Here is a 25,723-nt window from a genome sequence, read left to right as displayed (position 1 = left end):
TCTGTGGCATGGAATGTCCCTTAGGCCAGGTTGGGTCAGCTGTCCCAGCCCTGCTCCCTCCCAGCTCCTTGTACACCTGCCTGCTGCCAGAGCATGGGAAACTGGAAAACTTTTAACTCAGAGCAAGCAGGACTCAGCAACAACTAAAACATCAGTTTGTTACCAACAATATTCTCTCACTGCCTCCAAAACACAGCCCTGGACCAGCTATTAGGAAGAAAGTTAACTCCCAGCTGAAACCAGGACACAGATTAAAGCTAAAATCCTGAAACCATTATGATTTTAAAACCCAGCAGGGCTCCAGATGTGTTTTATTAATTACTGCTATAATAAAAAAATGGTGTATTCAACCAGAACATCCATGTTTGTTTTATTATGAATTCATTGTATAATCAACAGGTTTTAAGATAACATCAAATGTTTCAAAATTGCTTTCAGCATCCAGGCTCTCTTCCAAGAAATTCAGTTGGATTACATAAAAATAAATACCAAGGTTTCAATTATCAATTTCTGCAATATTGATTTTTTTAATACAGCTTTCAGTACTGTATATTACTTTCCAAATAGAATTCTTATGCAGAAGGATATGCCCCAATGTTATAGAGGTACTAGGTGATACTTACCTGCAAGGTGTTTGTGTCTAAAAATCTGTTTGGAACATAACTGTACAAGAAGTTGAACTATGTGTTGAGAATATACTATGTATAAGAAGCTGGTAGTTCAGAACTTAATCAATTGCCATTGATTGTTCAGTAAACACATTTTACTCAACACAGCTGAGCTTTTTACAAACAGAACACAGATAATTCCTGATCTGCTTGAAAAGCATTATTAATAGCAATGAATATACCTACGACAGTTCACTGGTACCTATTTCAAGGCACATATCAACAAGTTACTTTAATAAAAGAGTTGTGTGCCCAGATGAACTTCTTTTTCCTCTACCATTGACTAATTTTAAAGGTCCTGCCAAAAACCACTTGAGTACTCTTTTTTTAAGCAGCATGAAGTCTTGAAGCTTGGGTTTCCTGGTAATTAGCTGGTACAATCATTACAACAAAGCATACAATACACACTGGAAATTTTGTAACTCTATGGTATTGAGATTTGATGTTTAAAAGGGTAAAAAAAAACCCTTACAAGTAGAGTTAGTCTACATCTGAAATTACAACTTTCCCAACAAGCAGAGAAAATTATTTATAAATCAGTGTGTCCACAAATTTTGCAGTGTTTTGATTGCCATCAACCTCGTTAAATAGGAGGAAACAGGCAAATATCTACCAAGTGACTTGCCTGAAGTCACAGTGAATCAGTGGCTGAAACAAGAACAGTCCTGCTCTCCTGCTCCCTGTGTCCCATTCCCAGTCCAGCATGGACTGAGACTCCACACCACACAGCTTCCCTGGGTATAAGCCACAGGAAGTGGCAGCAGCTGGAGAGTGCAGGAGAGATGGAGAGACCCACAGTGAGATCACTGAAGGTTATGCAGGGCTCTCATTGTGGTCTGGCACCACTCACACTGCTGGGCAGGGTGATCCATTCCTGATCCAAGCTGATCAGTGCTCAGTGTCACTCCCTGACCCTGTCTCAGAGAAGCCCGAGTCAGGAACACCAACACCTTCATTCTTTCCTGCAGGCCATCAAGTGTGGCTGAATTAAATATCCCACAATGCAGCCCCCTCTCTCCTCTGGCAGCAAGAGAAAATCATTACAACTAGAATCAGTTCAGATTCATTGTTCCTGTAACATCTGTGACTGTCATTTCAGAACTACAGCACTATCTGAAAATTTACATTGATAGTAAATTAGTAGCAGAGATTATCCCTTTAGCTCAAATGCTAAAATACTGCATTTTAAAAAATTAAAGTTTTTCTCTTAGTCTGCCATTAAGTGTTTTAGAGACAACAACAGTAACAGCTATGTTACTATGCTAGGGCTCTTACCAATTTACATTCCTAACATAAAAAAATTATTTGTAATAAACTGAAGGTTCATGAATATTTTTTTAACTAAGATACTGGTATAGGAACAACCTACCTTTAATCATTCTTTGAGCATCTCCAAGTTCAATTAAATCACACTGCAGTAAAACATTTAAAGTGTGCCAACTGTGACAGTGACTTCTGCAACAGATTTTTCTTAAATAAACAAAACCATCACTATCTGAAACATCTATCTCAGTAGAAACCTACAGAGATAAAAACCTAACAGCTAATTTTTGAGAAGTGAGGGAAAATGAAGACTGGTGAGATTATCTGTCTCCCCTGGCCCCTAAGGGAGGACATTTTGTCAGCTCCCAGGGAATGTTTTGCTGCACTGGCTGTGTGCAGCCAAGCTGTGCAGAGAGAGCGGGCAGAGAACCTCCTGCCGGGAGTTTGAATGTTTTGGTACAGATTCAGTGCAGCACAGCCGTGTCACAGAGAGAGAAAAAAATAAATGCCAAGCTGCTGAGTCTCCTCAGGGCTGAGATCATGTTTCTATATGGAGATTCAATTCTGGATAAAACAAGTGCCTAACCTTACCTGCAGTGAAACCTATCACGAGTGTCTGGATTGCTTCCTTCTAAATGTGATCTGCAGATTGTGCTCATCATCATCATCATCTGATACAGAAACAGCTGCTTAAACCCTCTAATCCAGTGCATGAACAGAAGCAACCAAGGAAAGAACAAAATGGAGAAAAATCAAAACAAACATTCAAAGTTACGCTTAATTTTTATTTGGCAGTAAAGAAAAATGACTGTGGCAATATTCTACAAGATGATCACTGGAGTTTTGCTAGGTGACCATAGGACTGGAAGGAAAATTGAAAAGTATTAAAATATGCTTTAAATACACCGATCATCCAGAGCCATTGCTTTTTTACCACATCTTTTCTGCATTGCAGACAAGGCTGCACAATTATAAAAGCAGATCAGAGAATTCCCCGTGATACTGTATATTGATTCAGAAATGAGATTTCAGGTAAGGGTTAATTTGCACAGATTTAACTACAGGTTTGGGATCACTGCAGCATCTGATTGTTCCTTTCTGCATAAAAGATTATTGAATTAAATTAGCATATCAAAACTTCATATGGTAACAGAACTTCCCATTAACTGAAAGATGAAAAGACTTTCAAAGTTTGCAACAATTAAAACATTTTTTCTTTCCCTTTCTTCTCTAAGGTGCTGGTTAAATAAGTTAAAGTAAATTTATGGCAAATGATCAGGATGTTTAGTCTGAGAATTCTTTTTCTTTGAATATCCAAAATTCCAATTCAAATTCTTTGAATATCTGAAATATCCAATTCTCCCTTCTGAACCCTGAAAATACAAAAAAATCTATTATTCTTAGCTACACTTCATGTTGTTATAAAGACTGTGGTGTACTTCATTACAGCAAATAAGAAATACATTAACAATATGGTAACAGTAATGAAGATTTTGAAGTCAGTATTGTATTTTGGCAAATTAAGTATTAAATAAGCTTATATTTCTATGCTACTTCTTCATGTTTAAAGTTCAAATGGTATTTTTTGGAAAGCAGTTACATTTTAACTTTGATTACTGTAGCAAATGTATTTGAAAAATGCTTTGTATCAGATATTTTGAGGTATATTAAAATAATTTTGAAATGCAAATTTTCACAACTCATTGAGGTAAACAAGAAAAATAGATGCACCAGAAATGACTGAGAGGGATTCTGGGCTAAGCAACAATCCTAAATTCCCTATTAAGGCAAAAACATAAGCCACAAACAGGAATTTTGCCAGAAAATAGAACAACTGTCTTTCAGACTTCCTTTAAATCAATCCCCGCATATTTAAGGGAAAAAAGGCAGCTGTGAATAAGTAGGCAGAAGAACCCAACCTCTCTGTACCTTACAGTCCTCTCTGATCCTTTCAGAGTTCCACATTTTCTTCCAGTCTAATGCCTTTCCACAGGAAAACCACCCCTGGACAACAATCATATAGGTCCACAGGTTATAAATACAATTACAGTATAGTGATACCCAAATTTCAGTGAAGTCAGCATAATTTACAGTCAAACTATGCAGGAAGTGCAGAGGAAAACAATCCCCCATTTATACAAAACAGTTTGCTGAAAACATGAAGAAATCTTCTTCTGGGAGAAAATCAGCGAAGTAGAAATAATAAAATGCACCTTCCTTAAATTTTATTTTGACTCTGCCTCTTCATCCATGAATTCAACGAGTGGAGCATGTCTGTTAGCCTGGGCACCTTCTTGGAAATTGACCTTTTTAATCACTCCTGCCTTGGGAGCCCTTATGGTGTGCTGCACAGAAACAAAGTCAGAGTGAACAGCAGACAACTCAGGGGTTCCCTCCCCTGTCTCTCTCTCCAGCAAATGCTAGTATTACTTCTTGGTCCAATTAGAACTGAACACACTTAATTCCTTCCTCTGACATCTTTTATTTTAAACCTTTTAAACATTATCCTAGTCCATTTTCAAGTTTTATTCTCTCATGGATATTTGATAAGTATACTGGGGAGAAAAATGCTGTATAATGCATTTATATGAATTATCATCATCATCATATGCATTATAATCAGTATGAACAGCTGACTATTATTTTACTTTACTAATACTTTCTGTTGTTGTAATAAATACCAAACAGAAATAATACAGTTTTAATCCAAAATGTTAATCAGAGAGCAGATTTGTTCCCTTAAAAGAAATGTGCAGATTTACTAGATATTTCTGTTTTCTGGCCAGGAGGGGTCTTTAGTGGGCAGATATTTGGCAAAATGCAGATGAAACACAAATACAGCTAATGACAGTAAAGGAACAGCATGCTTACACACCAACCCCCAACTGGTCTGCCAGTCATTGTACCAGGTTAGTTCAATATTGTGGCTTTGTTTCTTGGTGGTTTTTTACATAGGGTTAGTCTAGCATCAAAACATTTCAGATCAGATATTAAATCCTCACATCTAAGGACTCTTTAAATAATAATTTGCTTTTTAATTTTTACATTTTATATTTAAATAGCACTTAAAAAAGGTAACTCAGATAATGTCAGTCTGGATATCAGGTGGAGAGGTACAAACACATTTAGCATCCAAATGAGAAGAATTTTGTGTGTAGGTTTTTTTTTAGTGCACACAGTTTTATTTAATATTATTTGAGTGTAATTAAAAAAGAACATGATAAGAGAAAGGCAGATTTTCTCAAAAGTGTTAGTTTTGCTGCCACAAACTGAGGTTTATTTTAAACCAATAGTCAAATCAAACCAGGCTACAGAAACTGTAATTCAAGTAGTCTGAGCCACAGTCAAGCACTGTGACAAGGTAAAATGGCCAAAATTCCAGTCTTCTGAATGCTGTGTGAATAATTACACAGAATCTTTAGTGTGCTCCTCATAAAACTTGATGTAAATAATAATAATAATAATAATAATAATAATAATAATAACAATAATAATAGTAGTGAAAGAATTATACACAAGAAGAATCCTGTGCATATTTACAAAGTCCCCATTAGCTAAATCTCTGCCTGAACTACCAGCAGACATTCATGTGCCTGGATCACAACCAGGGAAACTGGATCCAAGACAGGAAAAGTTTGTGCTGGAAAAATCAAAGGAGACGAGGGGACAGAAGGCCTGACACCACCACCCAAATGCATGTTAAAACAGCTGCAGAATAACATGGATTATATAATCATTAATTTGTTAGTAAAATAACAGCAAATATAATCCTCTGAAATCTAGTCAGACACAACACTGATGTGACAGCAGATAAAGTGATACTGACATCTGCAAGCTGCACTCTACACTCAACTTCAATAATGAAACAAAAAAATATTATATTTTGAGCAGATTTTTATTTTCTCAGTAATTAAAAGTTTATATGTCACTTACCTCCATTTTCATAGCTATCATAACCATTAGAGGGTCTCCAATTTGAACCTTATCCCCTGCCTTCACAAACACCTGCAATTCAGGAGAAAATTGGGGGGGAAAAGTAATTTATGTCTGTACCATTCAAAATCAACTGGATCTTGACTAACACAATGCACAGAGGGAGAAAGGTTTTGCAAAACAGCCTCATATGAATCTTTATTGTTGTTGGTCTGGGTATTTGAGTTGTCTAGACAGGGAACAGTTCTAGATAGATCTCTTCAGGGGAAGGCAGAGCCTAAAGAAAGAGGGTCAGTAGCAGATGACAGGATGACCAGGAAGCCATTCACTTATCAAAGAAGAAACACTAGAAGAGATCATGTATATTCTACCCTTTCTGGGCTTCAGCAATTCTATTTTGAGAAAAGTGCACAACCTCTTTCTGGAGCTAGTCCCTAACATCTTTAAAACAACATCCAGAAAGAAGACAGCAGGAGCCATCACCTTTTTCAACAATTACTCTGATTAGGAGTGTTCATTCAGGATGTCAGAGATCCATATTCCATGAACTCGATCTCTCATGCCTTTTTATTAGTGGTTGAATCCTTCAACCACTGAACTCTCCAGAAAATCTCTTTCTGTTGAAACTTTGTCACTGTACAGAAAATACACAAGACCTGCTGAGCTAAAGAAAAATAAATTCACAGCTCAACAGAAGAGGCATTTCTGAGTATTTCTTTTCTTTCAAGTGCATCTCACTCTTTTGTTTGATGAAATGAATCAAACAGTCTGTAATGCTTGAGGGAGCTTTGACTTGGGAAGTAATTAAGATGAAGAAAAAATTAGTTAAGCAGTAGCAGTAGTTCAGATCTTTCAGAGCTCTAGAGAAAGAATGGAAGCCTTAAAAAGCCCTGGGTGACTGCTGAAAATTCAGAGTAAACAAAGCTTTCTCCAATCAGAAGTCACACAGCTGACATTTCTGGCCCCAGTACAGAAGCATGGCAGTACTTTCCTGGCAGTACAGAAGCACTATTTCTGGCAGAATAAATTTGAATATATTGGAAAATTCAGATCCCACCCATGTTGTTATAATTACCTTTTCTACTGTGCCTGTCATGGGCGCCACAGCTCCACTTTGCTCTGCCCCTGAACTCACTGTAGACAAGTATTTAGGCACAGGGAGGCCAATCTGAGCACTGCCTTCCTGCAGAAGGAAAATACAGGACAGGTGAGTTAAAAACATGAAATAGTAGCACCAGTAGATGGGCTGACAGAGGGAAAGAACATATGCAGCCTCAGGCAAAGCAGTCAGCTCCGAGGGTGGCAGACCCTGGGATCAGGACTGCGGCAGGACTGTCATGGTCACTGCTCCGCCAGTGTCTGAGGTCTAGAAAGTCACACATGCTGCTGCTGGAAGGACCAGCAAGGAAGGAACAACCCCTGAGATAAAGCAGCTCCACATGGATCTTTGTACAAACCCTGTATTTGTACCTTCCCTGTTCACGCATCAGCAGTGCAGAAGGTTTTGGAAAATGCATAAAGTCTGTTTGCACAGGGGACAGGGAGGCTGCTGCAACAAGCAAGAGACATGTTGGCATCTTCATTGTCAGCCACTGCCAATGAGTGCTCCACAATTTACAATAAAATTAATTCAGTACTAAAATTATTCAAAATCCCTTAAGTCCCCTCAGACTTGCTTCCAGAGTCTCTCAAAGACTCATTATCCCCAATATCCTTCCCATGCCCTAAAGTCCTGTGATTTCTTCTTGATCACTCACCCCATTCTGATACCACAGGACAATTGAGTTTTACCATTCCAGCATGGGTTATTTTGTCCTCCTCTCTGGAGCAACAACGTTTTTGCTGCATTCTGCTGAAAGTCTTAAGGGGCTCAGAGCTAGAGGTTAATTACTGAAACTAATAAATAATAATTTACTTCTTTAGATTACGTTATTACATAGTTACTTTATGGGCTTGCAATGTTTTAACTGTAAATAAAAAATTACCTACCTAATAATGCAAGTTAGGGTACCTCTTCTTTCAAATGCCATTTGCATTTGCATATATGAAATGCATATGGCATGGTAACTCATAAACAACATATTTTAATATTAGCTCAAGTTATCCTTCCTCAGACCAATATTGATTCATTTCTTGTCATATAATTTAAAAATTGTAACTGAAATTAAATATCAGTTACAAGACCTTTCAAGTATTTGTCAGGTTGAAGTACTTCCTACTGTTCTGTGACAAACTTATACACCTGACAAATTTAGTATTTTGTGTTCCCCTCTCCTAAACCACCACAAACTCACCAACTGTATTTTAGCTTTCTAAATGTAATAAATTTTCTCACTCACCATAAGCAATGAATTTCTAATTAGAACAATAATCCAATAAGTATCAGAACTTGATAGGCCTAAGTAAGAAACTGAAATTTTTCTCTTTTACATTCTCTTGAAATTTATATTGTTCATTTACATGGATAAAATTTCAAAATTTTAAATTTGTGATAATAAAGAAAGGAGTTTTACCGGGAAGAACAGATAAATGGTGTTGTCCAAAATGACCAACTTGGACTTGGACATTGTTCCATTTACTGAAGACCTCAAGTAAAGTGATTCACCTTCTTTCAAGATCTCTCCAGAAATCAGGAACATTTTATCTTGAATCTGAAAGTTAAATGTTTTTATAAGGACAAAGGTTAACCCTTCATGAGCAATAAATCAAAAGATTGTATTTGTACCCTCATAACCTGTGATTCTCCATAGACAACTCTGGAACTAAAATATATATATTTGTTTTTCAGTTAAGAGACTGCTCTGTATCCAATACAACCAGCTCAGCAAATTATGTAATATATTCACTCAGGACAATTTTTATCTTAAGCAATGATATACTATTTCTCAAGAAAAACAAACAGAAAAATAATCCAGACTATTGAGTTTACTGATGCTATTAAAATCCAGTATTTTTAATATGTCCTAGCATCTTGACTTTCTTCAAACAGAAGAATCCATAGCATTCAGCTGACATATTTCAGTATTTTCCAAAAGAGAGGTGATTTCTTCTGTCTTGGAAGCTTGCAGGACAAGAACTACAACATATTCAGTAAACCTACAAAGGAACAGAGCAGTAATGGAAACAGTGCAAATGAGACACCAAAACTGCAGAAGAAAGACCAAATAGAAAGGTCATTTACTTATGAGTACCCTTCATCCCTTCCCTTCAGTGGAAGCTGTACCTGTACCACAACTGCAGCACACAAAGACTGTAAGAACACAAAGGTAAATACATCACATTTTACTCATATGTTTACTTCCTAGTCTGACATCACTGAGCACAGAACCAGAGACTTGCTGGTCTTTCAGGATGGTACAAATAGAAATAAAACTCAAGTCTTCATTTATATAGCTCCAAATTATTCTTCCACTGAAAACATTCATTGAAAGGATCCCATTGATCTGGCACTGATCCCTGAGCAGAAAATCGTTTGCTTGAACACTGAGTGCCTGCCAGTTCCAGGCCCAGCCACCTGCTCTTGTTGATTTGCCTCAGGACAGGTTCTGTAACACTCCAGAGGCACTGTCCTCCTTATAATAAGCCCCCAATTATGTCTTCACAACTCTTATCTCCAGCTGCTCTCCATTTCCATGTCAACCCCCATTCTTCCTTCTTCCTGAGGAGTCTACATTCTCCCCAGTTACATTTTTCTCCACAAATGGACCCTCCATCCCTTCTAGCCTCTTTTCAGTGTTGCTGATGTGACTTCTGAGATAAGGCTCAAGTGTAAAAGCTGTCAGGCATTACACAGATAATCAATACACTCAAAATAACCCAGGTATTACAGGAGGGATGTGGGTTATCTCAATCTTTGTATCTGTAGAAGTGAATGTTTGAGTCATCATAATGTGGTTATAGCACTGAAAGCACAGTAATTTTATCCCTATTCTTCTAGTACACCCATCTCTATACAGTCTAAGCAGTTTATAAAATACTTATTCTATTAGTTCCCCTTTTCTGACCATTAAAACAAGAAGTAGAACTATAGAAACTGCATTCTTAAGTATACATCCATTCTGGGTGCCAAATCAGAGAGTAGGACATTCAGCTACAGGGGATGCAAGAAGGATATTCAACACCCAGCCAAACACAACCCCCTTAAGCCACAACTGGAGACTCTCACATGTGCACACACAAAATTATCTACTACTAAGGCAACTTGAGCTCTTTACTATAGGAGCTCTATAGCATGGACAAAGAAGCCAATTCTATGGGGTATCACTCAATTATCTAACCAGAAGATTCCTCAGCTCATTTGCTAATCACTCTCCAATTTCCATCTTCAAAATAAAATGTTATCTTGCAGATAATGGTCTAGAAAGCTTTTATTTATCCCACAGGAGATCCATTCTCATGCACAGAATAAAGCAGGAGTCCTGTGGAAAAAAGAGTATTTTTAAATGCAGATTTAAATCTAACATCCCATGTTTAGGAAAGACAAATTTAATAAGGAAAATAAAGAATAAGACCTTTAAATCCTGAAAATACAAAATGCTTTTCTTAGCCCTGTCAGTAGCATTTTAATGGCTCTTCCATGCCACTCCAGCATCCAGCACAGATAATCTGAGGTCAAAGTAACAGTATACAGCAATGGATACGAGCAAACTAAAAATCTGTAATCACCAAGCAACTTTAGCAACAATTAATATTAAGAGTAATCTACAGGAAATGGATTCTTTTATCTAATGAATATCTGAAAGAATTTTACTTGTACCTGCATTTTGTATGACCCATCTTGATTGTAACTTACAGCTACATCCACAGCTGTTCAATAAAACAAAATATGCATGTGTGAGTAGATTTAATTAGAGTATCTAGAGAAGGATGACACATAAACAGAATCAAGGCTTTCTTGATAAAAATGAGGCCTACCAACACTAAGATAAGAACAAGTGTTTTCAGATCAGCTTACTACACACTGCAGATTTCATACTAAATTCTATACAATTTTTCTTTCAAAGATGAACACCTGAAATCATGCTCTTAAATCTGTATTATCTGGACAGAAAAAAAGTTTGTGAGGAGAGAAAATACTGAGGTCTTTCACACCAAAATGAAGTTCAAAACAGTAAACGGCACTCTGCTCTTTTTAAAATCTCAGCCTCATTCATTTAAATGACAAACATTAAGTAGTAGTCATTTGAATTTGGTTTACATGTCCTCAGGATCTAACAGTGTGGATTAAACATACAATTCTGTGAATTCCCAGCTTACACTGCATAAAACTCATACTGCTTCTATGCTGTTTCTTAGCCTGAATTTTCAAGCATCAGTTAAAATAACTTGATCCATCAAGTACCTTCCTTCCGTCCACAAACATTTTTATTAACTTACTATTTTCCCCATCCAGCAGAGACAGTTTCCTAGTATAACATATATTTATTCTTCTACCGGTGCTGGATGCAAATGGTGAGAATTTATCTGAAACACAAAATACACAGATACATTATTTTCATTCTACTTCAGCAAAACATAACACTTAGCCTTAAAATCATTGTCCTACTGTGACTAGCTACATATTTATTATTTCTATTGCTCAGAAAAGACTGGGGAACTACTGCAGTCACAGAGAGTGACAATTCCTTATCTCCAGCACTGAATAAACTGGTGCTGTGTGACCTACAGAAAACATGACACTAAGAAGGGCACTGGCTGTTTTCCATGAAGATATGCTTTAACAGGACTAGAGAGAGCATGGGAATTCAGCTACACCATAGCAGGTCCTGATTAACCTTTAGGTGAAGGTTCCATTAAATCCCACTGCCTCTCCCATTCTGAGCAGGGTCAATTTTGTCTGAAGACCTTGGGCCAGCTGTAAGGATAACAGAGGCAGAAGGTCACTGCTTGTGCTTATCAGAGCAAAGAGCTCAGTGTAACTGACCATGAATCCCAAGGTCTTTCAGATGGAGCCTGTCTGGAGGGCTTTGGGCAGTACTCTGGACATTACAGTGGTGACACATTCCATATCTAATCCTTAACAAAAGTTATAGTCTGCTCTGTATGTAAATATCTGGGAGATGCCAGAAAGCAGAACCCTGAACAGGCACAAAGTAGGGCAAAGAAAGAACATCCAAATTAAATAATGAACTCATAAAATAAAACAATATACAACAATGATCCTTACCATCTGACTGATCTCTAAAAGCCTCTGTTAGCATCTTCTCTTTCAGTATGAGCCCTAGAGCTGCCTGACACATAACTTCATGTGGAGTTGCCTTTTTGGTTGGAAATAGCTCATCATGGTGTTGAGGAATGAAATTAGTGTGCACATTTCCAGCCTCAAACTGTGGGTGTCCTGACAGGCTCAGTAAGAAATCAATATTAGTGCTTAATCCTACAATCTGTAAAGAAACAGAAGCATATTGCCAAACTGAGTTATGAATACACAGCTTTTTGCTCACAAAGTTTATCAATAAAATGTAATTCAACTGGTCTGTTTTATTATCAACTAAACCATTTACTGTAAAAAGACAAAAATCCAAAACAAAAACTCAAAAGCAGCTTTCTCAAAAGGACTCTGTTTTCTAAATGCTGCCTTTGTCCACTGTGAAGTTGAGCAAAGTTTCCCACAGACAGTAACAGGAGGTAATTTCAGAAAAACCCCCACTTTTGGAAAATCGTGCTCTGAGTATTTAAAAGAACATTCCTAACTTGACCAGTGCTTCATATAAAAAATGAGTTACATTATTTTCAGTATCCCATGTTTGATCTTTTAACAGTAAAAAGTAGGAACAGGGACTTCTATAAGTTTACTAGATACTATCCATTTTCTATAGTGCAAAATATTTAATAACATAATTATTTTAGAGAAATTAGTGAAACTGGTGACTGTGTTAATGCTGTCAATATTTACTAACATAACTGCTAAGAAAATTCTAGAAAAAGCAAGAGAAATCTTTCATCTCTCTGCCCCTGCAGTAAATTTCATTTTTAGCTAAAATAATACAGGGCCCAACACTTTCACTACCTCAGTCATGTTCATGTTGTTGATTTTAAAGTGTCAATTAGTTCTGCACAAGTAATATTCAGTCTTACCTCAAGCCAAACCTTCTGAATTCTGCTTTTGAAAACAGTTATAATACCTGTAGTTTTCCTAAGGGAAAAACTGAATGTTTCTTAAAAAGAACTGACAGCATATTTCTTTACCATATCTATAGTCTAAAAACTTAGTTCTTTTCATAAATTAAAAATTACAAGCAAATATTGTCTGACACAAATTCCACCTAAGAAACCCTTTAAGACAAAGAAAACTACAATTGAAAATGTTGTTTAGCCTTACCCTTCTACAAAGTCCCAGGTGCATCTTCAAAGTGAAGATATCACAAACTTAAAAATCTATGTGTAAAACTGCACTTCAGACTTAATTTTTACTCGCTCCAACAATGAAAACAGTTTGCAAATTAGGAAAAAATACAACTTTGCAAACAAATAATGAATGTAAAATGGCAGCAGCAAAGCTGGCAATCTCTTGGAAATGTCTGTTGTTTTACTGCAGTTTTCAGCATACTTTGATGGCTCAAGCTGTGATATCACACTGGGTTTCTCCCACTTACATTATACTGGTGCAAACTGTAGCGCAGCTTTCTGAGAGCTGCCTGTCGGTCCTCAGCCCAGACAACCAGCTTGGCAATCATGGGGTCATAATGCACAGAAACCTCATCACCTAAAATGTGGCAATAAAACAAAAATGCTCTAACATGCAACCAAGTATTTATGAAAGTTGGTAATGCTAAGTACACCACATGGCATCCAACTCGGGGATAATTCATGGCCACATTTTCCCAAAGATTAAAGTTGTTTAAGGACAAGATGATGTGACCTGGCATTTCATTGTCAAGGGCAACTTCAGCACAAATTTTATAAAATTTTGTACAGGTAACAGTGCTCAAATTTGATTTTCTTTATTGCAATCAGAATGTATGATTGCTAAATAGTGAGGAGAATATCACTACCATGAGCCAGTGGACATTCATTTGGGTACAGGTAAAGAAGATGTAAAAAAAATATTCCATGATTGACCAAAAGTACATGGAAAACTATAAAGAAAAGTAGTTCTGTAGGGATTTGTCTTTATAACAACACTCTTTTAGACAAACTTATTTAGGCCAAAGAGGGAAATGCTTACAAAGAAAAGTTCTTGATGTTAATTATTTCTTCTTCCATCACTGCCTTCAGTTTTACCTTGCCTGACTCCAGTCTCTATCCTGGTGAAACGATCTGCTGGGGGGGTAGATAAGTGCAACAGTGGCCCAGCTCCTGGCATAAAGTTATTATTAGGGTCTTCAGCATATATTCTAGCTTCAAATGCATGGCCCTGGAGCAGGATCTCTTCCTGCATTAGAGGAATCTTCTCTCCTGCTGCAACCTGAAAATGACAGTTTTTTTCTTTAATGCAGGATCAATATTCTGGAGTGCTGATACATGAAATATTAACTATTTTTCTTCCAAACATGAACAACAAGGAAGCACATTTTAAAAAGCACAAGGAAAAAAACAGTGCCAAGACCACTGAACCTGTGCACCTTCTCTCTCTCTTTATTCCAGTATTGTTTGATCCCTGTTCTAACTCAAGATTCAATGCCAATTTCCATGCCCAGATAAGGAAGACAAATGTTCCTTCTTTTTGCATCAGCATTTGCCATTTTAATTTTCTTTCTGCTTACACTAAATACTTCCCCACCCTTAATCTCATACTACTTAAGCTGCTGTTCTCACTTTTGGATTTATTCAAACAAAATTTTATTTCAAGTTCCCTAATACCCAAAACTTCCTGTGATGATTCCAACGTGTGAATAATCTCTGCAAATTGGGTGTGTGAGGAAATCCCCTGCTCCAGTCTATGACACTGTACATTTATTTCAGAATGTGGCTATACTGGTATAACACCAGACACTGGTTATAGTGAATATTTTCCTATATTTTTTTCCTCCTACAGCCTGATGCAAGAATGACTTTTTGGGCCACAGATACATTTCAATTGAGGGTTTTGGAAACATAGCAAGGGAAAGATCAGGACCGTACTCCCTCCCACTTCCCACATTGCCTAGAATGTCTCTAAATACACTTTAAAAATGTTTTCTCTCTACACAGCTGGGAGAGGGCTGGTTGAAATTCAGAGCATCCACACAATGCTCTACATCCAATACAGCAATGTGAGATGTTCCTGTGGAGCAAAGGAAACTCTACCCTGTCAGCTGAGCAGGAGATGAGGATCTGGAAACCCATCTGGCCCCCCACAGGCAGTGTCACAGAGCACTCAGGAGGAACTTTACATGTAAAATCAATTAACACTCACCCTGAGCTGCCATTCCACCAAGTCTGTTCCAGTGATCATCTCTGTAACTGGGTGCTCTACTTGCAGCCTGGTATTCATCTCCATGAAGTAAAAATTATGTTGGGAGTCCATAATAAATTCGACTGTTCCTGAAGTATTTAACAAAAGGAGATTTCACCAAAGAGCATCTTAGGTGTCCATTTATGAAAAAGACACCCAAGACACTTAATTCAACTACACCAAGACTGTTATTTCTAAATCAGACACACTGAATTTCATTAAATTCTACACAAATAATCTAAACGGGTCACAAAACTGAGGCCTGAAAACAAGGGTTGTTTCCTTGTACATTTACTTAACCTGTGTTGTTTAGTAGGCATTCTCTACAGTGAGAGCTGCATTTCATTAGCACTTTAAAAAGCACATCAAGACCCTTTGAAAGTATTTGGAATATTCATAGGGTATGTATTTTTTTTTAAATATTCAAAGAAAGCAGTGAGAAAACAAAGTTACAAATAATTTTAGGAGGTTATTTTTCATCTGGGAAATGGTGTGGACTTTACAGCAAGTTGTGTTTTTCTTTCAAAGACTTTACTGTTTGCATATAAAGTATTACCCTTTGTACACTAAAAGAGAAATTATTTTCCCCTTACTCAGCTCAAACTTAATTCATAATGCTCACTTTCCAACAACAGTTGAGTTGATCAAATTACCTGCTCTGAATTTTTTACTTTCCATCCTTCAGCTGCCACTGGTTTTGAGCACAGGTATGCTAATTTAAATCTATAATTATATTAGAATTAACTACATGATTACTTGCTTAAACCTCAAAAATTTGAGGGATGTGTGTCATACTCAAAAACAACCAGATGCCATTTGCTTGAGACTTAAAAGTCTCTAAGTTAAAAGTTACACCTCCCTAGACTTACCTGCTCCCACATAATTCACTGCTTTAGCTGCTTTGACAGCAGCTTCTCCAAGTCTCCTCCGAACCTCTGGACTAATTCCTGGCTGTAAGTAATAATAATAATAATAAAAAGATTACAAACTATTGTTAAGTTTGGTGATAGTCAACCTTGTATGCATGAATATTTAAGAGCATTTAACAACTGTAGTGAAACCCTGATCTATGTTATAATTGAAATCTACATAATACTTCTTTGAGAATCATTTCCCTAAAGAATATATATTTTTTTTCAATTAGAACGTCTTCTGCAGCAAAACTAAAACAGGTCTGAGAATTACAAATAAATTATTACCCACTACATTTAGTGGGGCACAGTAATAACCATAACAACATATCAGTTTGCAAAAAAAAATTAAGAATTTTCTGCTCACCCCTGGTGCCTCTTCAATGATTTTCTGATGTCTCCTTTGCACGCTGCAGTCTCTTTCGAACAAATACACTGCATTGCCATGCTGGTCACCAAACACCTGGACTTCAACATGCCTGTTCCACAAAAGTAAATGTTTTAATGTATTTTAATGCCCCAAACAGACTTCAAACTTGCACCTTTCAGTAGGATTCCTTTTAAGTGTCTGCCCTTAAATAAATGCCAAAAATGTAGACATGAAGCTGTTATTATGCAGGATTTAAACTGTTTTAGACTTACTCAATCCTCTGAATGAAAGAGGATTCCTAATACCAACTACTGTAGTAAAATCTCATTGCTTGTAGGATAAACAAGAAACATATCTGAAGGCTGCTACCTCTTTCTTAGTTGTTATTATAATAGAAGTAAAACCACTTCACTAATAATTTGATAATGATTATTTCCCTCATAATTTACTGTGCAACAATTCACAAGAGACAGGAATCAGGAATAACACTGTTCACTTCAAAACACAGTTTTAAAGGACAATTATTAGGTGGCAGAATCTTTTTCTATGCATAAAACTAATAAAAATACATCACCATTCTGACAATCCCCTGATCCTGGCAAAAGAAATTCCTCAGCAATGGGTCATGCCCACCTGACAGCATAAACAGACCCTCAATTTCTTTGGAAAAAAGGCTTTCCCTATAGTGATGCTTCAAGGAAAAACAGATGAAAAGTACAAGAGTATCAAACAGACCTCTGTAAGATACTCTTTATAAAAACACAGTGGTTCAGTTTCACAGGACAGGTGTGAGCTAAAAACTCTCACTTCTGTTTGAAATATCAAAATAGAGGAAGATTAAATAACTGGTTTAGGACACCTGAGGGCAGCAGAAACACCATCACAGCTTGACTAAAGTCTATTGTTTAAATATTATAGAGTGATTTTTTTCCTAGAATCAATTCTAGGAAATTTTAGAAGGCTCATGTCTCCCAAGCAGTAGCATTTTCATTCCTGTAATTCAAAATAAACCACTACAAGAAATCCAGCAAATTATAAACAATTTTGACCAAATTAACAACTTTCATAGTGCAAATCAGACACACAAAACCAATTTTAATCCTACAACTAAGCTAGTTCTGTTTATTTAACAGTAGAATAAACATTATAGCATTTATTATTACTATATAATAGAAACATCTATTTCTTACCTTGGATTATCTACAAATTTTTCAATCAGCATTGCATCATCATTAAAAGACTTCTTTGCTTCTCTCCTTGCTGATTCTAGTTGGTCCAGAAACTCCTTTTCTGAATGAGCAATCCTCATGCCCTAAAATATAGGAAAAAAGCTTATCTAAATCTCTAAAAATACAGCACACAATGAAAAACCTTGCTGCACACACACAGTGAGAAACTACTTTAACACTTCATCTTTCTTTCACAAACCTTAGCAGAATTGTGTATCAGCTTCCAGTAAAATAATCCTACTAAGTCCCACTGAAAGTGCCATAAGAAGTGTAAAAAAAATTAGATATTATCATTCCATTGATATGAATGAGCACAAAATTCAATTTTGTCCTCAAATGTAATAGTAATTTCCCAAGGTTGGCAGAAAAAAACTTATTCTTTACAAAATAAACCTAGCTGTTTTGGAAATAATCAGAAGTTTCTATACGGAATTTTTATTGATATTTATTTCAGAGCAAAATCTGATTTAGACTGGGAGTTCATCACTCTTTAAAAAGTATCTAGACACAAAATGGTATTTCTAATAATTTCTTATGCAACATTTAAAACTGTAAGCAAAAGAAGTCACAGAAGCCATCACAGAGTAACAATTTCAAGTCATCTAATTTTGCACAAATCCATAGCACAACTTTTCTGCATAAGTGAATTTCTGGAGATACACTGAAATAAACAAAACTCTTCCATTTATTCCAGTGACTTATCTTCTACATTTCAAAGGGAAATGAGATTTTATAATGCTAGACTGGCCATTAATAATAAATTTTAACAAAAAGTACTTTTCCAGTTTTTGTTTTCTTTTAGAATAGTGATCCTGGGACAGGGTAACTTTACAGCACATGATGAACACATGAGTTCCTTACCTTTCCTCCACCCCCACGGACAGCTTTAATCATTACTGGGTATCCAATTCTCCTGGCATGTTCCTTTAGACACTCATCAGACTGATCTTCTCCATGATAACCTTCAACAACAGGAACGCCAGCAGCAGACATTATAGCTTTGGAAGTGCTTTGACAGAACAGTTTTATATTTAGAATGATAATAATATTTTTTTTCTTACTTTAAGCTCCAACCTGTCTAATGTTCCCAATGTAAATTCTCTCCATGAAAATAGTTCCACAGTAGACCTCCATGGGACTACTTGTATAGGTGGGCTACACAGCACTGGACTGTAATTCAGCACATGCTTCAAAGATTTTTGTTTGCCCTAGCAGGACTACACTTCACTTTGACTGTTTTTCCACATTACAGATACCAAAATCTAACATTTTCATATTACAACACTATCCTACATATTTAAATATCTTACAATGTTTCAAGTTGTACAAGGCAAAACTTTTCATTACACAGGCTACTTCACACCACACATGAAACATTCAAATATAACAACTTTAATTTCCAAAATGCATGCGAAGCTTGTTAAATCACTGAGGCAATTTAGTCTCACCTTATGAGGTGATTAAAAGTTAATTCTCTCTAACTACTATTGTACAGTTCCTATGTCAGTAATAACTTCATTTCCATACTTTTGATTTATACTTCATACCTTAAAAGTCTTTCTTTGATCTAAGTAACCAAGAATATAAGATCCTCTGTGATGAACTGAACTTAATCATTTCACATGAGCCACAATAACCCTGATGTTTTGGTGCTTCTTTTGCACTGCTCTTTTGACCCACCCAATCTGACTCCTGAACCTTTACCTATGTTACACTGCAATGGCTTCAATTCTGGAAAAGTACATCATTACTTATTTAATTACTAAAACCCCAACACTGAACAATCTTTACTGTTTATATCTCTATACAAATCTATAAACCTGGAGTTTATTCCTTTGAAAAAAATGGTAAAAATACAATGCAAATTGACAGAATAAAACAATTACAGAGAAACTGATCATTTGTTAACAAAATCAGCTTTGTCAAGCTGTACACTGCATAACCAAGTAACAAATCAGAAATAGATACCTTTTAATACCCATATCTCTGATAGCAGATGAAGGAGGACCTATGAAGATGATTCCCTGTTGCTTACACAGCTCTGCAAACTCTGTGTTTTCCGAGAGGAAACCATAACCTGGATGAATAGCCTAAAACAGAATAATGTTACCAGCCTATTTTTTTGTATCAGTTTAGCTTAGAAAACTCAGAAACTTCCTAGATCATTAAGGAAAAGCAAGATAAGCAAAAATAAAGAAGACGTGGAAGTAACAGAAAAGGTAAGGTCTCCTTACCTGTGCTGCTGAGACCTTGGCCACCTGCAGTATTTTCTCCATGGCCAAGTAACTCTGCTGTGAGGGTGGTGGACCAATGCAATAAGCTTCATCTGCCTGTTTTGCAAAAAATACAAAGAAGAGACTATTTATCAGAACATTTAAATGAGTTTCTGAGCTAATTATGTCACTAATCAGACTGCAGTTTAAATCACTGCCTTTCCTCATGGAGAGGCTCAACTGGGTGAAACAAATTCTGACTTCTTCCCCAAAATCACAGTCCACTATCTAACCCTTGGCTGTCCAAAGTCAGAGAGACAAATCTGAATGCACTTCCTGTAAAACTGTCAAGTGTTGAGACAGACACCAGGCAAACTTTCCATCCATTCAAGGAAAACTTGGCAGTAGGTCTACAGAAGTGAAAATCAGCTTTGTATCAGCACCCAAATCTGCTTTACACATGGAACTTATCAGTGAAAGACACTGTTATGAATGAACATCAGCCACAAATTCAATGAATGTACTTCACCATTGCTACGTGCATGGAATTCTTGTCTGCTTCACTATAAACTGCCACAGACTTCACCCCCATTTTCTTGGCTGTTCGCATCACCCTGCAGGCGATTTCTCCTCGGTTTGCAATAAGGATCTTCCCTATGCTGTGACCTCCTGTTTGAAAGGATGAAGCACAGTAAAAAACCAAGCCACAAAAACATTCCTGGAAACAAAGCAATTTTAAAATTATGGTTTCTCTTACATTATTTATAAAGTTTATGCATTTTTTCAATAATGAAAAAAGCATGCTTCATCCAAAAGCATTTCCAAGCTGCTCTTTGAATTTTAACTCTGCATCCTTATGCAGAAGCGTGCTTAAGCCATGTTTTTTTTTTCTTTTTTAGAATTCAAGAAATATAGCCTAACCCTAAAAAAAATCTACTTCTACATAACAGCTGATATTTATAGCTGTGCTGTGTACCTTCTGGACTAACTAGGAAATAATCAAAGCTGTGTTGTGTCCCTCACAACAGAAGTATTCACATATGAAGAGCACTGTTCCCTCTCCATAAACAGTGACAAAGAAATAACAAGGTATCAGCTTTTGTTGTTTTGGTTTTTTATAAGTAGTGACTCACAAACTTCTACAAACTGTCATGACAGCAGCCACAACTTGATAGACATGTAAGGCCAGCACTGCCAGAGATTTCTCAGTGAAAATAGCTTAAAAACTAAAAAAATAAAATGAAAATAGATCTCTGGATTCTGAAATACAACTTTTTAGATAACATGACCACAGAGTGAGTTTAAATCATTTTGCTTACCCCTTTACTCTCCTTCATATATTGTTTAAATACCATTATGCCTATAAAACAACTCTCACAGACTTTGCAACTTTTGTATCAGGAAATAACTCAGAGGAAAATATCACAAATTATAACGTTTTCATTAATTTCCATATACCTAAATATGACAGCTAAAATTATACAAAAAGTTGTTTAAAGATGATTTCTGTTAGGTTAGCTACAGTTCCTGTTTTCAAAAACTGTGAAGATACTGATTATTAAAAAACCCTGCAGTCTTTCAGCAACCAATATTCTAAAACCATCCATGCTGCATAGCAATTTAAGCTAGTAGCTAAAGAAGTCAGATTTCATACCTATTGTTGAGGCCCATTTCACAAATATTTGTACTTGGTTCCATTGCCTGTGCAATTACAAAGGGACAGAAGTGTTATGAGTACATATGAAGAAACAGCAACTGAGGTACTTTTATTTTCAGGTGAGAGAAGTCCAGCAGTGAAACTTCTGATACATCTATTTACACAGATCACAGTCAGGTATAACAAGGGAAGTTGCCCAAACTTCACCAGATCTCTCCCTAAGTACTTTCACTTGGGCACAATAAAAATTATCCCCTTGCTTTTTTAGTACCATTCAAAGAGAAATAATCAAGAAGTTTTCTTAAAACAAGCAAAAAAAACTTTTTGGTGGACAGAACAGCCAACAACTCGCATTTATTTATTACAGAGTGACCAACTCATGAAGTATTTGGGAAAGACACAAGCAACCGTGAAATAAAAAAGCTGAAAAAGGCAACAGGAGCTGTTTTTGTAGAGCAAAGGTGCAAGACAAAATAATGTGAAAGAGCAAGAGCGATGGAGACTTTCAGAAATGGAAAGTTAAACTTCAGATGATTAATGTTAACTAAATGAGGCAGTGAAGTGACTGGACAGAACTGTGAAAACTAACTCCTGGAACTGTTTTAATTAGTATGTAAAGCAACCTCGGAATTTTGGATCAAGCCCAGCGTTCTTTAAGCGTTATCGGACAAGACGACACGGGGCGTCCTCGGCACCCAGCACAAACAGAGCTGGGCTGTAACAACGGGAGGAGGAATGGTGCATGTCCTAAACACTGAATACACAGCTGTCATGGTCACCCTCCCTGCGCACAGGCTGCGGCCGGGGGAGCTTCATGGGACCCGCAGCAGCTGCTACGATTCCCTAAAGCCCAGGTTTTATTTGTTCTTCCTTCCCACAGAGCAGCCCGGCCTTCCTGCGTGCCCCCTCACGCCCTGCAGAACCCATTCCCCTCCTGCCCGGGCAGCGGGCTCCGTGCTCGCTGTGGGCAGCTCCCCCCGGCTCCTCAGGCCGCCCCCGGCCCGCACCCACGGCTGCCCCCGGCCCAGCCGCCCCTGCCCGCGCTCGGGGCCGCTCGGGCCTCCCCCGGCCCGCACTCACAGCCGGCGCAGCGCCCCGAGGCAGCCGCGGCCCCGCTCGGCCGCCGCCAGCGCCATGTTGGGGAGCGCGGGCGGGAGCGGGGAAAGCCTCAGGGGCACGAGCGGGCGGAGGCAGCGCGTCACGGGGAGGGGAGCGGGGAAATGGCTGTCGGGGGCGGGGCTGGGTGGCACCGGGAAACGGCGCTGAGAGGGCTGATGGAATAAACTTCATTTAAATGCGAAATAATGCGTGTCGATGAAGGGTCATCGCCTCTATGGGTGCACGGACTCGGCTGACCGTGCTCCTTCAAGAATGACATCCGGGGATGTAATGGGACAGCCACACACTAACGTGAGGGTTGTTGCGAAGGGCTTGGGCATCCTCGGATAGCACAACAGCCCCAGAGCCTGCATCAAAACGCCTGGTGCAGGAGGAGGAGGAGGTCACAGAGCGGTGGGATCAGAAAGCCGTCGGGATCCATTCCGCTCCCTCAGGCTTTGGAGCTTTGCAAGTCACAGAGCCACACAAGAAGGGCTGGAAGGGAGATTAAAGCTCATCACATTACATTACTCTCACTTGGGCAGGGACACCGTTCAGTAGCCCAGGTTGCTGCCAGCCCCATCCAACCTGGCCTTGGACACTTCCAGGGATGGGGCCTTCACAGCTGCTCTCGGCAGCCTGTGCCAGAGCCTCACCGCCTCATAGGGAACAATTTCTTCTCAATAAATCAGTTTAAGGGCCATTCCACCCCAGTGCAGGGCCTTGCTAAACCTGCCCAGACCCAGCACAGTCAAAATAAGTATTTCCAGTTGTTTACAAATAGCAAAGCAGCTGTGCCTTTTCACAACAGGAATACACAAGCTATCAACTGCAATAGTGGCAGTGTTTGATGTCTTACATGTTCTCCTTACTCTGATGAATTAACAGTGTCTCACATTAAGAGCATCTTTGGTATGCAGGCAATCTCTACTTGCTCCACTGTTGCTATTTTTACTCTGCCGTGGTGAGCCCTCACACCAGTGACTGGATGGTTCAAGCAGGTTAAACAGACAATGGATCAGCTTGGAGCAATCATCCCTTGGACCTGACTGAAAGAGGGATCAGCACTTGCTCTAAGGATGAGATTTTAAAAACTAAATTATTATATGAAGCTTCCACTTTTCCATAATCCATTCGCTTCAATCTTCAACATAAGATGCTAACAGTGTAGATCCTACTTTTGCCTTTCATAATCCAGATTTTTAAAATGTCATGCTTCATTTGTCTCTAAACACAAGATGGCAGCATTTTATGTAGTTTAACAGTTGGACATTGAGGCAAGCTACAGATATTTTACAGTACATAAATCAGAGGTGGCGGAGGAGTCGGTGCTTTTAGCAATAGAACTAATGGAAGTGGCAAACTCATTTATATTGCAAATCTGCTCTTGGTGGAGACATCCTGCCAGGGGGGCTTTTAGGGCTTGCAAATTGAAGCGGGATCACCAGACTGTACACACAGATGTTTGAAAGTGCAATGTAATAAAGCTTAAATGCAGAAATAATAATTTCCTCAGTGACACCAGTAATATGTTTGATGTGCACATCCATAGTCAGAAGCACTCAGGTGAACATACTGATGTAGTGGATAGGTTGGGTCGGCAACATTTTTTAATTTTATTGTGGAAGCTGGGCATATTTTGAAAGCTGCTTTGATTAATCATTTGTCGTTTGCTTGTAACAATTTTTTCCATGAGGAGGTTATGAAAAATTTAATTTGAAATATGAATTCATTTTCCTTGACCTGATAACAAAAAAGTCATGGTAAAATGAGGTTAAACATCAGCTGGACTCATGATTCATAATCTTCAAACATTTTTGTGATGTGAGAAAACCTCAGTAAAACTGAAGTTCAAAACCAAGATCTGTGTCTTTAATGAACACAGATATCCTGACTCAGACTGAATACCTTCTTTTTTCCCAACAGCCATTTATTTTGTTTCTGCATGTTGGAAATGCAATCTGCTCTTATCTAAAATTTTGAAGAAAGAGATAAGAAACTGAGTCAGTTTATAATTTAATAACGTACTTGGGATCTACCAATTCCATAGGCAATAAGACTCACAGAAAAAGAGAAATGTATGGTTTGTGACATTTTGTGGCTAGCTGGGAAAGCCCAGCAGTGTTATATTGCTGTGGCAGATAAACTTCAGACCCACATTCCCCTGCCTTGTTGGCATGCTATGGCCACAGCCCTGGACGTGAGGAAAGAGTCCAAGTCTTGTCACCTTAGTCACAAAGGGTTAACTCCATAGAAATCCTTCTCTTCTCACGCTTATTTTGCTCAAAATGATGTTTTAAAAATACACCTCCTTTTTTTTTCTAAATATTCTGATGCAAAAGTTTCTTCAATTAATTCCAAACTTTTGTGCCTCTGGGACAGTCCCAGAGTGTGACTCAGTCACAGGGTGTGACTCATAGATGGGGACTTTTTGCTTTTAAATAAAATACTGGACTGTTCTTCCATCTGGTATTAAACCTTGCCAAGAGAGAATTTTGAAACACCAGCTGCCTTTGAGGGCCTACCTCACACATACAGGTGTGTATTTACCAGCCCAGCTTCTAAAACATGAACAAGTGATGAACTTTGCCCACTAAATAGGTGCAAAACTGCCACCAAATTTAGCATTGTATCAGGCCAAGCAAGTGCCAAAGAGCAGAGGAATCTGCCCCTGCTCTCCAGACGGCCTTGCTTTTCTTCTGAAGGACAAATCAAGGGGCTTGCAAAGTTTTCACCTTGTAACATTAAATGATCCATCATGCAGGGATGTGCAGTGACACCAGAAATTAAGTGAAGCATAATTCAGGTATTTTATCCCTGGGAGAAGTTATGGCCTCTCTGCTGCTCTCACTGGAAATTCTCCAACAGCAAAGTTCCTCAATCAAGTGCCAGCAGCAGAGATTGTTTTTTCTCCCCCATCTTTACCACGTCTTCTGCTTTCTTGCAGTCCATCTAACAACCTTTGCTTCATGAAGAGCACAACATGTGAGACTCACTCAGCCATT

General features: G+C 38.0%; 1 protein-coding gene across 3 annotated transcripts; it reads right to left on the bottom strand.

Annotated features, from left to right (window-relative positions):
• Positions 1–2,695: 2,695 nt before the first annotated feature.
• MCCC1 (methylcrotonoyl-CoA carboxylase 1) lies at positions 2,696–22,801 on the bottom strand. Of its 3 annotated transcripts, XM_015637355.2 has the most exons (19): positions 22,701–22,800; positions 21,618–21,664; positions 20,493–20,632; positions 19,985–20,080; positions 19,719–19,840; positions 18,612–18,759; positions 17,712–17,833; positions 16,519–16,630; positions 16,110–16,191; positions 15,202–15,329; positions 14,088–14,271; positions 13,460–13,569; positions 12,031–12,247; positions 11,241–11,327; positions 10,621–10,670; positions 8,378–8,515; positions 6,940–7,047; positions 5,865–5,936; positions 2,696–4,276 (listed from the first exon to the last, which is right to left on the bottom strand). In XM_015637355.2, the coding sequence occupies exons 1-19, from the start codon at positions 22,754–22,756 to the stop codon at positions 4,157–4,159; spliced, it is 2,139 nt and encodes a 712-aa protein (XP_015492841.1). In that variant the 5' UTR covers positions 22,757–22,800; the 3' UTR covers positions 2,696–4,156. The 3 variants fall into 3 exon arrangements, 2 of the variants coding, with proteins under 2 accessions (XP_015492841.1, XP_033372574.1); XR_004498683.1 differs by lacking the exons at positions 2,696–4,276; positions 5,865–5,936; positions 6,940–7,047; positions 8,378–8,515 and adding exons at positions 8,622–8,960; positions 9,056–10,282 and having other exon boundaries at positions 22,701–22,801; XM_033516683.1 differs by lacking the exons at positions 2,696–4,276; positions 5,865–5,936; positions 6,940–7,047; positions 8,378–8,515 and adding an exon at positions 8,622–10,282 and having other exon boundaries at positions 22,701–22,801.
• Positions 22,802–25,723: the final 2,922 nt, after the last annotated feature.

The sequence above is a fragment of the Parus major genome, chromosome 9 (assembly GCF_001522545.3).
Source record: "Parus major isolate Abel chromosome 9, Parus_major1.1, whole genome shotgun sequence".
Taxonomy (NCBI): Eukaryota; Metazoa; Chordata; class Aves; order Passeriformes; family Paridae; genus Parus; species Parus major.
This window is presented reverse-complemented; position numbering and strand designations above follow the sequence as displayed.

Excerpts from the sequence above, each read along its gene's own strand:
- MCCC1 (XM_015637355.2), bottom strand. The coding sequence starts at position 22,756 with ATGGCGCTGGCGGCGGCCGAGCGGGGCCGCGGCTGCCTCGGGGCGCTG. Across the intron at positions 20,081-20,492 it reads ATTCCATGCACGTAGCAATG|GCAGATGAAGCTTATTGCAT; the intron begins GTGAAGTACATT and ends TTTGCAAAACAG. Across the intron at positions 16,192-16,518 it reads TCATTGAAGAGGCACCAGGG|CCAGGAATTAGTCCAGAGGT; the intron begins GTGAGCAGAAAA and ends TATTACTTACAG.